The sequence below is a fragment of the Pestalotiopsis fici genome (genome assembly GCF_000516985.1).
Source record: "Pestalotiopsis fici W106-1 unplaced genomic scaffold PFICI_Scf_1, whole genome shotgun sequence".
Lineage (NCBI taxonomy): Eukaryota > Fungi > Ascomycota > Sordariomycetes > Amphisphaeriales > Sporocadaceae > Pestalotiopsis > Pestalotiopsis fici.
Window position 1 is genome coordinate 6,098,300 of NW_006917091.1, and position 12,801 is coordinate 6,111,100.

Genomic DNA, 12,801 nt, shown 5'->3' on the forward strand with positions numbered 1-12,801 from the left:
CCACTGGTGTTACGTACCTAATGAACTAAATAAGAATAAAAGAACATGGTTAGAGAACATAACGCCGTCTATTTGGCGGCTTGTTTGGCATGACTTGCTCAACATATCGTGACATTCAAATTTTGTATTGTAATCAGATGCTTGTTAGAGACATAATATTGCCTATGATCCCTTTATCGATGTCTAGGTGCAACGAGTACTCTGCCAATTGTGCCAAGAATGGTATTATTCATTTGTTCATGCCCATGCCCACAAGCGCATGTGGGCGGTGCCCATTCGGCTTATCTCTTTGATGCCCCGAGGCCCAAATCTTATTTACACATTTTCTTTTCTTCCTTGTTTTTATCATTTCCTTCGTGAATCGTGACGGGGGATCGACGTTTCTATTTTCCCTTTTTTCGCTGCTCCCGGCATTCGGGGCAGAACCACCGACCCTCTGGCTCGCTCTTGAGGCCCACGCAGTTCCAATGAAACCACTCAAAGGGACAATTCGGATTGTCACAAGCCACCATGTCGCCATACGACACGTGCTGGCACAGACAGTACTTCTTGCCCTCCTCATCTGGGTCCTCCTCGCCTGATCCGCTGCCATCAATGTCACTATCAGCCATGTCATCGTCATCGCCGCCGCCGCCGCCGGAATGCTTATGGGGCCGCTTGTGCGGCAGATGACTAGTCGCCGCAGAAGGTGCCGGTGTACCACTGCCTGCTCGTGAGCCTGCACGCGAGCTGGGCGCAGACTCGGCATCCGAAAGCTCGCTGTCGGCCGTCGAGGTGGGAGAGCCTTTAGATCGTCCCACCTGCTTCACCCGGTTGAGACCCGACTTGGCGTTTGGGGGCTTCTTACGCCCGGTACTGCTGCTGCTCGGGGTGCTCTTGCGCACGCCGCTACTGGACTTGGTGGTCGCTCGAGGCTGGACACTACCTGCTCGCGACCCCGCTGGTGTTCCTGCCTTTGGTGTTCCCGGTCCAATGGACGAGTGCCGTGCCAGACCACTTGATGCTGATGGTGCGGTTCCCACATTGGTATTGATTCGAGGGCCTCTCTTAGGGACGCCACTTCCAGGACCAGCTGAGGACTCTCGATCTTTGCGGTTGAGGATGATGGTTGCGGCGGGCGAGACTGGTGCCGAGACGGAGCCGTGTGCTTGCACCTGAGTCGTCCGGATCTGAGGGTTTGCCAGTCTAGCGCTGGCCGTCGCATTATTCGGGAATCCACCCAAGGGCGAAGAAGCAGCAATTGCATATTTTGTTGTACTGGGAATGCTATGGTTCGCAGCGCTCGGTCGTAGAACAGAAGGGGTTTCGTCGGGATTCGAAAAGCCTGGTTCTTGTCGATCGTACAGCACCTTGACCTGCCCATCCAAGTGACGCAGGTGCTTGTCAAAGACTTGGGTCAGTTTGGTGGACAAGGTCATCTTCTCGTATGCCAATAGCTCGGCCTTGTCGTAGTTTGTCCGAATAATGTTGCGCAGGAAATCCTCTCGCGGATTGGGTTGGGCGCTTGTGTTAGCACGGATCCAGCGCTGAATCTTAGCATCGCTCTCCTCTGCAGCTTTCACGCATTCATGGTATGCCCGATCCTTGTCGTGGATTTCATCTTGCAAGAAGCGGATTTCCTCATGCAAATTGGACGTACGATGGACCCAATCGTCGAGAATAAGGCCCGGGTCTTGGGCCTCCACCGAGGGGGCCATTTTGTGTACGAAATCGATGGAGAGGTCGTCTCTAGGCATGGCTGTTAATCGGGCCCTCGACGGGAGGTAGAGTGTATGTATGTATGTATGTATGTGTGTGTGTGTGTGTCTGTGGGTTGTGATATATCTATGTATTATGTGCAAAGACGCAAGGTATAAGTCAGGGCAGCATAAGCAGTGTCAACCTGTCACCCCTTTTCTGCCTTTGTTTGCCTCTGGGGCCTGCCTCTGCTCTGCTTTGCCGTGCGCTTGTATGCGCCTCAAGGTGTGCAATGGTGCGAACAAGGCGTGGCGGGCAGGAGGAGGCGCGAAGAGAGTGAGAGGACTGAGACGCGACTGGTGGATATGAAGCAGCAGGAGAAGGCAGCGGCGTAGCGCGCTCGCATGTAAAGAGTAGGGGGGCAAGTTGACCAGACAACAAGAAGAAGAAGAAGAAGAAGAAGAAGAAAAAGGATTGGGGTGGAGGAGGATGGAAGTGACGAGACAGACGATAACTCGGCAACAGCAGACAGTAGCAACGCACAACGACGACAATGACGATGAGGTTGATATTTGGTGGTGACGATGGACTTTTTTTTGTTTACTTTGATTGTATATGAGCGTTTGGTCTGGCTCACCTTCTTCGAGGGTCCAAACGGGAGTTGACCACAAGAACCAGATTCAATCAATCAAACAATCAGCCAAGAGTGAATGAATTTGAATGAATCGGCCAGAAATCCAAATGGATCTCAAATGGATGGATATGCACGACTGTGAGTCGTGACAGTCAAAAACTCCCCACAGGTCAACAGATGTCCCCTGCTGAGAAAGTTTTGCCCGAATGAGGTTACGCCTGGGCCGCCGACGAGCAGACAGACACGACGGATGCAATGTATGAGAAGGTACATAGGTTGCGAGGATGGATGGATCGATGCGGCGGCGGCGGCGGCAGGCAGGTAGCGACGTAGTGTACAGGAATAATGGAAACTTGCGTTTGTTGGCTGGTGCCAACGATGTCAGTTTTCCCCAGGCTCAGCAGCGTTTTGTCAGCGTGAGAAAAATGCTGCAGTGGGACCAAAAGTGGCAGGGGGGAGGGATCTGGCATCAAATGCCTGAGGCCCCAAAACTTGCCGCAAGTCTGTGAATGGTTCCATGGCGGCCGGCCATTATACCTACAGATGCGCGCTATGGAGCTGGAAGTGTCGCCAAAAGTGTTGGCTCCTCTATTTCAATCTGCCCTGGTCTCTGCATTACGTATATACTACAAAGCCTTCAATCCTTCTTGACACGTTCTTATATACCGAATGAATTGATCTTTTGAGCTACAAATAAGGTTAGCAGCCCAGCACGTCTTTCTAGCATTTTCGATTTTGCTACAAGGGCAAGCAAGCAGCACACTCAACGTAGTAAGTAGACTTTGTAAATATCTTGATATGTCTGCTGGGATGATTCTCTCGAGTACATTCCAAGTGGCGCTGTAGACTTTGCCTCATAAGGTTTAGCTTATCCGCCTAGAAAGTCTAGCGCCAATACCGTGCGTCGCTTCTTGATCGCCCGCACCTTTTCGTTAGCTTTCTGGTGATGGAGCACAACATTGAAAGAATCAATGTTCCTGATTCAAACCATCGACGTGCTGCTCTCTGACGCATCTTACTGGTTTGCAGTTAAGCTCTTGGATTTGTATCAGCACTTTCAGCAACACTCAGAGGCCGCTATATTTACATTCTCGCTACGGCTAAGCGCGTCGTCGACCGCCTAGACAACCTTGCCGGAGCCACTTTCCTGGGCCGATTTGCTCTAGTCAACACGGGGATCACCACGATCACTGTCGGCAGTGAGGCATCGAGCTGAGTGCTTCCAGCTGCCCAAGAGGCGCTGCGTAGCCTGAGTCGCCCACATACTTTACGATCTGTCTGTGTTTCTCGGGGGTTTCTCGTCATCAGGCGCGCTTCTATGCGTAGGCGCATATCTGTCCACCATGGAGGCCGAGCGGACAAATCCCTACACTTTCCGGCTACCCAAGCCAAACTATCTTCCTCATATCACCAATGAGCCCATTGTCGAAGAGGTCTTCAAGCCTCTGGACCGGCCAAGTGAGCTCGAGAATGCCGCCTATAGGAACAAGGCAAAGCGTACCATGCAGGAACTGGGCATCACGACACCCAAGGGCTATGATGTGTCTTTTCATTACAATCCGGAAATGGAGAGACATCACTTTGGCCAAACACACCCCATGAAGCCTTGGAGACTGACCCTCACCAAGGGCCTGGTCACTGCGTATGGCATGCACTACACCATGAAGAACTACACAGCACGTGCCGCAACTTATGATGAGCTAACATCATTCCACACCTCGGATTATGTCGATTTCCTAGCTACCGTTGCACCTCAACCCACTCCGCTTGATCTTGACGGCACTAATTCCGACCTTAAATTCAACCTGGGTGGAAGTGACTGCCCTCTTTTTGAAGGACTGTACAACTATTGCTCTCTATCTGGCGGCGCATCGCTTGACGCGGCCCGAAAGTTGTGCACAAAGCAGTCCGATATTGCCATTGCATGGGGCGGAGGGCTGCATCATGCCAAGAGGTCAGAGGCGTCGGGTTTCTGCTATGTCAATGACATTGTCATTGCCATTTTGCAACTGCTCCGAGTCCACAAACGAGTCCTTTATATCGATATCGACGTTCACCACGGCGATGGTGTCGAGGAGGCCTTCTTCTCCACAGACAGAGTTATGACGGTATCCTTCCACAAATACGATCCTATGAACTTCTTTCCTGGAACGGGTGCCCTCGAGGACAATGGGCCCAAGAGTGAACATAACCCGGGCGCACACCATGCAATCAACGTACCCCTCAACGACGGCATCACGGATGAGCAGTATAAGTGGTTGTTTGAGAATGTTATCTCCCGATGTGTGGAGAAATTCAAGCCCGAGGCTATTGTGCTGCAATGCGGCGCCGATTCTTTAGCTGGAGACCGGCTTGGCAAATTCAACCTGCTTGTGCAAGGGCATGGCTCCTGTGTCGAATATTGCAAAGGCTTGGGTCTCCCCATGATCATCGTGGGGGGTGGCGGCTACACGCCCAAGAACGTGGCTCGCGCCTGGGCGTACGAAACGGCTATTGCAACGAACAACCAGAGCAATGTTGCCGCCACTGCAGAAATTCCGCTACATACTCCATACCGGAAGAATTTTGAGTATGATAGTGTACTCTTGCCTAGCATAGAGCAAATATTGGGAGATGCACGACAGAACCGGAATACCCAGAAGCGCTTGCAGGAAATCATACAGCATGTGACGGAACAATTACGCTTCGTGAGTGCCGCGCCGAGCGTGCAATGCTCGATCATTCCTCCGGACCTTGGAGGCATCAGAGACGATGTCGAGCGGCGAATCAAGGAAGAGTTCGACGAGAGGAATGAAGAAGGGAGGAAGGACAAGGAGGAGGGCGTGGGAGTCCCGATGGAACATTGATCCTGCAAAGCAGACCATGTCTCGAATACTGGAAGATTGGCGTAGGAGCATTTGGTTAGAGTGTTTGGTCAACGCATAATCACGATACCATCTTTAACTTGTACTATTACAGGATACAGGGCGTCGGCGCTGGTGGACAAAAAAGCTGATTGGCGAATGGGAACTGCCGGATCACGGGCAGACTGGAATGTCCTTTTTCATCCAAGCAACTGCATATCAGAGTAGCCGGAATATCAAGTGGTTGATACTAGGTGTTTGGTTCGTGACGTTGTGGCTGGTAGACATGGATAGTAATACACAAGTATGATTGTGACACATAACCGCATTCGATACGTTGAAAACTCGCAATAACTTTTAGTCACTTAGAGTGATTTGTGTTAGTGGTATTTCCAAGATGAACGAGCATGCCCACATCATGGTCAGGGCGTATTGCGATTTTGTATCCTCCAAGTCGACCTAACTTCTTGCCATTATCTGAAAGTAGATACCAGATTGAGGAATGCCGGGCGGCAAATTTCAATGTTCGTCGATTCAATAGCCAAGGGAGAAAAGTTTTCTTATCTTTTGAAGAACTTTTTTTTCTTTGCAGAAGATCTCGGGCAGGGGTAGAGCTTTTATATGGTGCTAGGGTGTATATCCGGAGCGTGTTCCCGGAGATCATGATCACAGTTGCCGTACAACGGAGAACTCTCAATTCGATCCTTACCAGGAAAATTTTTTTTGTTTTCTTCAGAACCCTTCTGATAAGGGAAACCCCGATTTGGGATCCGATCTAGCTCGTAGCAGGGCTAATGATCAAGAAAACCTTGCCATCTCGCATATGTACATCAAGTAAAAGATGTGGCGTTTAATGCCGGACGCCTTGCATTAGAAGGGAAAAAAAGAAAGTAAAAAGTTTATTGCTGACCTCTCCCCATCCGTTCACTGGGATCAATGGGGCCGCCAACCGCACAATTCGCAGCTGGACTTGTCTCGCAGAAGACGCCGGCGGCCTATAGCGTAAGGCGGGGAAGCCGCTAAAGGCAAGCAGGTTTCAGTGAGTTTTTAGCAGACGATGGACGGCCAGAACTCCCAAGCAAGTGGGAATTGAAATAATGGGTTCAAAGGGGAACAAAAATGATGCATCCAGTCGAACAAGAACAATGTGCTGGGGAAAACCCCACGATGAGATAGATCATGTGGTTTCAATTCATGTAGGTACTACAAGAGTTAAGATTTAGTTACATTTGGAGTTTACTCCTCCCTTGTTCTTCTCCGGCTATACAAATGATGGAAAATCAAGCCAAGAGATTGGGGGGAAGCAATCTGGTAGTTTCTATCGAGTAATACATGGCTTTGTACGGTCTCTTGCACATACGTTATTGGGGTCGGTCCTCCCACGGCCGAAAGAAGACTGCCTACCCGCTACGCAGGTCTTGTGATTATGCGGCCGGAGTCGGCCCATGTTCGTTCGCCTTTGCCCGGACCTAACACTTTTTTTTTTTTCTCAATCATGGCAAAAGAGAGACCGAGAACAGAGCAGGGAAAATTTTCACCATCTAGCCAAGGTCATATGGTTTACAAAGAAAAATTCTTTCCCTTGCAAAGATAGAGAAATGATTATATCTTGCTTGAACATATTCTATTAACAAAAAGGTGAGCCATAGCATTGTTTAAAAAAAACATAGGCAAACCAACACTTAGACCTACACTCCCACTTACACCTGCACTTACACACACACATATACACACCACACCACACCATATCGCATATCCTCGGGAACTAGTATAAACAAAGCCGGCGCCTCATTTTTGGGGGAGAGGGGAAAACTAGACCATCGTTGTTTTGAGGCAAGAGCACCACCACATTGGACGATCCTCTTACTCGAGAATTGTTCTTGTGACCCTTTTGTAGGGATTGCGCTTGTCTTGGCCTTGTCGTCGTCATCGAAACCCTGTGCCTCCCTGGTCTTTTGTTACTTCTTCTCTCTTCTTTTCTGTTTTCCCAAAACACAAATACATCTACTATATCTCGATTGCCCCAATCATTTTGGGCAGTACTGTCATTTTGATTCAAACTTGCACTTTTGTTTCCAACAGGTTGTTACTTCCTGCGTGCCAAGCTTTCTCGCCATTAGCTGCGTTCGAGGATAGTGCCCTGCTTGCCCATATTGCTCGTTGCATTGAGTTTTCATGACCAGGCCAAGGTTTTAAGATTTTGACGGTGTCGATCCAATCTCGATATTTCTAGAGCTTCTTGGGTTTTTGGGGAGGATCCTTCCGAGGATTCCAACACACGGAGGAAACGTCTTTTGTAAAAGACGATATCGGGGGGGCGTTCTGGTCTGTACCTTTTCGGATATATCGGAAGTTATAGGACCAACAAACAGCAACAAGGGTGTACATAATTTTCCGACACATACATCATGTCTCTTCACCGAGTCTCTTCGCTCGAGACTTTTCTCAGCGTCTCCGAGGATGGCTTCAGGTCGCGGCGTGGCTCAGATGCGGATATCGGCGCGTCCGAGAGGGCTCGCAAGCTGACCTTTAATCCGCTGCCGGAATCGTGGGATCCTACGCCTGCGGAAGACGAGCCGCAAATCACTTCAGTGGGTGCTTTTGAAGTCCCCAGGTGGAAGAGGATAGGTATGCTTCTTGATCTTTGCTTCCCATGGACCCTATTCTAGTGAAAAGTCGCCAGGCTCTTACTAACACCTCTTACAGCGCAGCTCGTCGCCACCGTCTTCTACTGTCTCTTCTCCGCCGGTGTGGTCTTTGGCTATGCGGCTCTGAAACCAGTCCTTAAGGATGAGGGCGCCTATCGGGATGTCTGTCACGGCGACGATACCTGCATCGAAATTCATCTGAATCTCATGTTTACCGTGGCTGCCGTGGCCACCAACGTCGCCGCCCTGCCCATTGGCGCCATCCTCGACCGCTACGGTCCTCGCGTGTGCGGTTGTCTGGGCGCTGGATTCCTCGCCGCGGGTGCCCTGGTTCTATCTTTTGCCCAGGATATGCCCTTTGACGCCTTTCTCGTGGGCTATCTCTTCCTCGCCCTGGGCGGACCCTTTATCTACATTTCGAGCTTTCAGCTCTCCAATGCGTTTCCGCGTCATTCGGGGCTGATCCTAGCCCTGATCACGGGCGCCTTTGACGCCTCGAGCGCCCTGTTCCTGGTCTACCGGCTCATGTATGAGGGCTCTGGCGGGTCTTTTGGCCATCATGAGTTCTTCTTGGCCTACCTGATCGTGCCCGCCGTCATTGTAGTGCTGCAGTTCACCCTGTTGCCGGCACAGTCATACAAGACGGTCGGCGAGATCATTGAGGATATCGACCGGCAGGATAACGACTCCCGCATGGCTTCGTACGCGGAAGCCGTAGACGACCAGATTGACGAGGAAACTGCCCTGCTCCGTGAGGAACGCCGCGAGCAGGCGCGCGAGCACCACGAGCACGTGGTCCACGAGATTGAAGAACTGCTCGGGTCAGCCAAGGCCGACAAGCAGGTGCACCGCGAAGAGGTCAAGAACGAGATCAGCGGTGTCTGGGGCGTCATGCACAATGCCACCATCCGGGAGCAGATCTCGTCGCTGTGGTTTTGGCTCATTTGCCTCTTCACCGTGGTGCAAATGACACGCATCAACTACTTTGTCGCCACCATCCGACCACAGTATGAACACATGTTTGGCTCGGAGAAGGCTGCCGAAATAAACACCTTTTTCGATGTCGCCCTGCCCCTCGGTGGTATTGTCTCGATTCCGTTCATCGGATTGATCCTTGACCGGCTGAGTACCGTCACTGTGCTTGCGACGCTCGTGTCCGTTGCCACCACCATTGGCGTGCTCGGGTGTCTGTCACTCGAGTGGGCCGCGTATGCCGGCATCATTCTCTTTGTGCTGTACCGGCCGTTTTATTACACGGCCGTAAGCGACTACAGCGCCAAGGTGTTTGGGTTCCGCACCTTTGGTACCGTCTATGGTACCATCATCTGCCTGTCTGGCCTCTTCAACTTTAGTCAGAGCGGGCTCGACTATCTCTTTCACAAGACGTTCCACAACGATCCTGTCCCCGTCAACGTCATGCTGCTGGGTCTTGGCCTGGCGGTTGGCGTCTTTTTGGTCGTGTTCGTGTGGTGGAATGTTCGAAAGATGAGGAGCAAAGCGCTGTCCAATTATGGAAGAATTTGAAAAGAGGTGATTGGCAGGAAAAGTTAAATGGAATAAAAGAAAATTCGGTGTGATGGAAAAGGGAGAGAAGGAGTGAAAGCATGGACTGGCAGTCTGTTTTTTTTTTCCCCCAATTCATTTAGCCAGCGACTCTGTCAATTTCTCGACCACAAATTGTTTGTACCATTTCTTTGGGCTGTATTCTGGACATTGAACATCATGATGTTTTCACTCTCATGGCTCATGCTGGTCTTTTGGTTTTGGTTTTTGCATAGCAAAGCATCTTGGGCGGATCTTGGGTTCATGATTACAAGGTATATCATGTGTAGATTCATGACATGCCGCTGGAGCGTTGTTCGTAACAACAGGTCAGAATGAAATGCAAAAAGAGATTAAAAAAATTTAAACGTACTGCTGCTATCCCACAATGAATCGCTCACGTTGTATTTGGACTTGCTAATTCAGGAAAAGAGAAAAAGAATAAAAAGGACCATTAGTAATATTTTCAGGACACGAGATCATAAGATTGTGTAGGCAAGTTTGTATATCAATCAGCACATAGTATTTCACCAAAGCGGCATTATTGAGCACATTAGAGATTCATAACATAGAAGCTGAATTCCACCGTCATCTGCAATTCTAAATGAAAAGGTTTCGACCGTCAAAAAAATTCAATAGATCACAAACCAAATTTAGATAAAACCGCCTCCCCGGCTCCCCCTTTTCAGCCCAACTGGCAAGAGAACAGCCAGGCATGAAAAATTGAAAGCAAAAGAGGACATGCAAACAAAGGAAAGATGAAGTCCGTCTGAAAAGTCGGCAGGGTCGTTTTTCACCACATCGTGATCCCCATACGATCATCAAAAACACCGCCTTGGCGCCGGTGGTTCGAGGTGGATTTGGCCACCCTTGTGATCATATGTGAAGTCCCTTAGCTTTCCTTGAGAAAAGGTTCAACTAGAGGGGGGGAAATCCCTTTCAACTTTTTTTCTTTTTTGGTCTTTGTCGGATCATCTACGGGCCCAATGTCGACACCTCCTCTCTCTCCCCTGGTGTGTTCCACGTGCTCAATCAAAGTCGAGCACGATTCTGCAGCCGCCGCCGGTATCCACCCCACACTCAAAAATTATTCACAATAGAAATTAGATACGCCATTCCACCTTCTTGATGAGTTATGACTTTGTAGCTCGGCGCCAATCGAGACAATAGATGGCAGGTATCCATAAGAAACGCAAGATGAAAATCCAAGACGTTATGTGGGAATATTCAAGAGGTTTACGAGCTGTCCTCGAAAGTGATGGTGGCAGAGCCGCCGTCGCTGATGGCAACCTGTAGAATGTCTTAGTATCAATTATTTCCATCCCATGAAATGAAAAGCAACTTACAGTGCAGCCAGTGTCACCATCGGGGTAGCTACCGGACTTGTAGTAGCACTCTCCGCTGATGTCACCGCTAATGACAACATCAAAGTCCAAAGTGGCGGTCGAGGTCGGGGAGTTGTTGAAGATGGACAAGTAGGTCATGCCCGCGGAGTTCTTACCGACACCGACGTTGATTGGGGCCCAGTTTCCAGCGCTGTCGGGGTTGGTGGTGGAGTCCCAGACACAGGCGTCCTCCAGAGCTACGCCCTTGGGGTTGATGTAGTACTGGAGAGTGGTGGAAGAGCCCTGCCAGACGTAGTAAGAGCTGGACTCGATGTTGGTCAGGGTGTAGGTGTTGCCGGGCTCGGTCCAGAGAGGAATAACCATGGACTCGCTACCGGGGTAATCGGTACGGCAGACAGCGGCGCCGTCGGAGCTGAGGTTGTTGACGATGCTGACACCGCCGCAGCCAGGCTGGCAGAGAGTGCTGTACTCGGAGCGAGTAAGCTGGAGCTTTCCATCGCTGTTGCAGTACAATCCACCAACGGACTGGCCGGTGGAGCCCTGGGCAGTAGGCCACTGGGACTTTACGTAGCCGTCAGGGCAGGCGTACGAGCAGAAGGATCCCTCGGTACAGGAGTCGCCGCTGACTCCAGCAACAATGTAAGAGATGACACTGTCGAGGCTGAAGTCGAAGCCGGGGACCTGCTGGATGGAGGACCAGCCGGCAGTGCCAAGCCAATCAACGGCAACAGCACCGTAGTCGGATGGGAAGGTGCTGCAGTCAAGTTCGCCATCAGGGAAGTCGGCAGTGACACCAGTAGCAGTAGAGCTGCTGGAAGACTTGGTGGTGGTAGCAGCGGCGTAAGTCGAGGTCACGGCAGAGGAAGTAGAGGTGCTGGTGGACGAGGACGAGGAGCTGGACGTGCTGGTGGAGCTGGAGCTGGCCGAGGTCTTTTGGAAGAAGGCGGCATCGACCTTGAGGGTGCTGGAGACGACCTCGGGGGTGTAAGTGGGAGTCGTCTCGCCAACAACAACGTAGAGACCGTTCTCGATTCCAGCCTTGGCCTCGTCGGCGCTAACCTCCTGGTCGCCGAGGATGTAGGCAGTCATGGTAGCGGGAACAACGGTGGTGACAACATCGGCATCGCGCTTCTCGACAGGCGTACCCTTCTTCTGGTGGAAGTGGCCATGTCCATGGTTGTGGGGCTGAGCGGCAGCAATCGACGCCGCGAAGGCGAGGTTCATAATGGTGGACTTCATTTTGTCGTCGGACTATATGGTATGTACAGGCAGGCGGCAAAGGTGGAAGGATCTATAGCCATGGTCAGAACAAAGATGGTTTATAATCATTATCGTCGCAACAAAGAAGCTCTCGTGCGATTATTCATTGAATGGAGTTGTGCTCCATGGGATCGACAGTCCGAAAGATCGCAATAGTGCGCACAAGCCCACAATCATCGCGCCTTGTTCTCCATCAATGCCAAGCCACAATGCAATTGATGCAGGATGGAGTTGAATAGCATTGCGATGTGCATACGATGATTGCAGTTGGCGCAAAGTGTATAACCACCACCAGACGAGGAGAAATCCTTCCTTACCGTATAGCGTGACTAAGGGTGCTGACTTTTCGACTATGCGACCGATCGATTATCGAATGTATTAATGGTTTTTTCGAATTATTGACTTTTTTTCCAGTCTATGTCCTTTTCTTTTCGCGATAGGATACAAGTAGTAGTAATGAGCGACTCGCAGTTCCGGGAAGTGAAAAAAAGAATGTGGTAGAGGCCCGAAGACACTCAAGTTGGACGAAGGGGAGGAACAGACGCGATGGTGAGTTTTCGTGAAGGTAAAGACAGACGAAGGGATGGACGAAGGCCAACGGACCTGGGCGTGCGAGGGAGAAAAGGAAAGTAACGGCCAGGGGGGCTCGAGATTGGGGCAGATTGGGAGTGCGTGTGCACTGGATTAGCAGCAAGGTCTAGAGGTTACCAGAGGCTAGCGCTACTGGCTAGACAGGCGGCGCTACTGCAAGGGACGGATTGGAAAACGGGGCAGTGGACAACGGCGTTTTGCCTCTTTGGGACCCTGGCGAAATTGGATTAGGGGCCAGAGAGGGAGGGGAGGGGGGGGGG

At 50.9% G+C, this 12,801-nt stretch overlaps 4 protein-coding genes across 4 annotated transcripts; 2 read left to right on the top strand and 2 right to left on the bottom strand.

Moving 5' to 3' along the window:
- Positions 1-383: 383 nt before the first annotated feature.
- On the bottom strand, positions 384-1,736 carry PFICI_01798 (uncharacterized protein; the record flags this gene model as incomplete). Its single annotated transcript, XM_007830379.1, has 1 exon — positions 384-1,736. The coding sequence occupies one exon, from the start codon at positions 1,734-1,736 to the stop codon at positions 384-386; it is 1,353 nt and encodes a 450-aa protein (XP_007828570.1).
- A 1,918-nt stretch (positions 1,737-3,654) lies between these two features.
- On the top strand, positions 3,655-5,157 carry PFICI_01799 (uncharacterized protein; the record flags this gene model as incomplete). The annotated part of the gene is made up of 1 exon (XM_007830380.1): positions 3,655-5,157. The coding sequence occupies one exon, from the start codon at positions 3,655-3,657 to the stop codon at positions 5,155-5,157; it is 1,503 nt and encodes a 500-aa protein (XP_007828571.1).
- A 2,405-nt stretch (positions 5,158-7,562) lies between these two features.
- Positions 7,563-9,326, top strand: PFICI_01800 (uncharacterized protein; the record flags this gene model as incomplete). The annotated part of the gene is made up of 2 exons (XM_007830381.1): positions 7,563-7,782; positions 7,861-9,326. 2 exons carry the CDS (start codon positions 7,563-7,565, stop codon positions 9,324-9,326), a joined length of 1,686 nt encoding a protein of 561 aa, XP_007828572.1.
- A 1,254-nt stretch (positions 9,327-10,580) lies between these two features.
- On the bottom strand, positions 10,581-11,929 carry PFICI_01801 (uncharacterized protein; the record flags this gene model as incomplete). Its single annotated transcript, XM_007830382.1, has 2 exons — positions 10,581-10,634; positions 10,691-11,929. 2 exons carry the CDS (start codon positions 11,927-11,929, stop codon positions 10,581-10,583), a joined length of 1,293 nt encoding a protein of 430 aa, XP_007828573.1.
- Between the last annotated feature and the right edge of the window lie 872 nt (positions 11,930-12,801).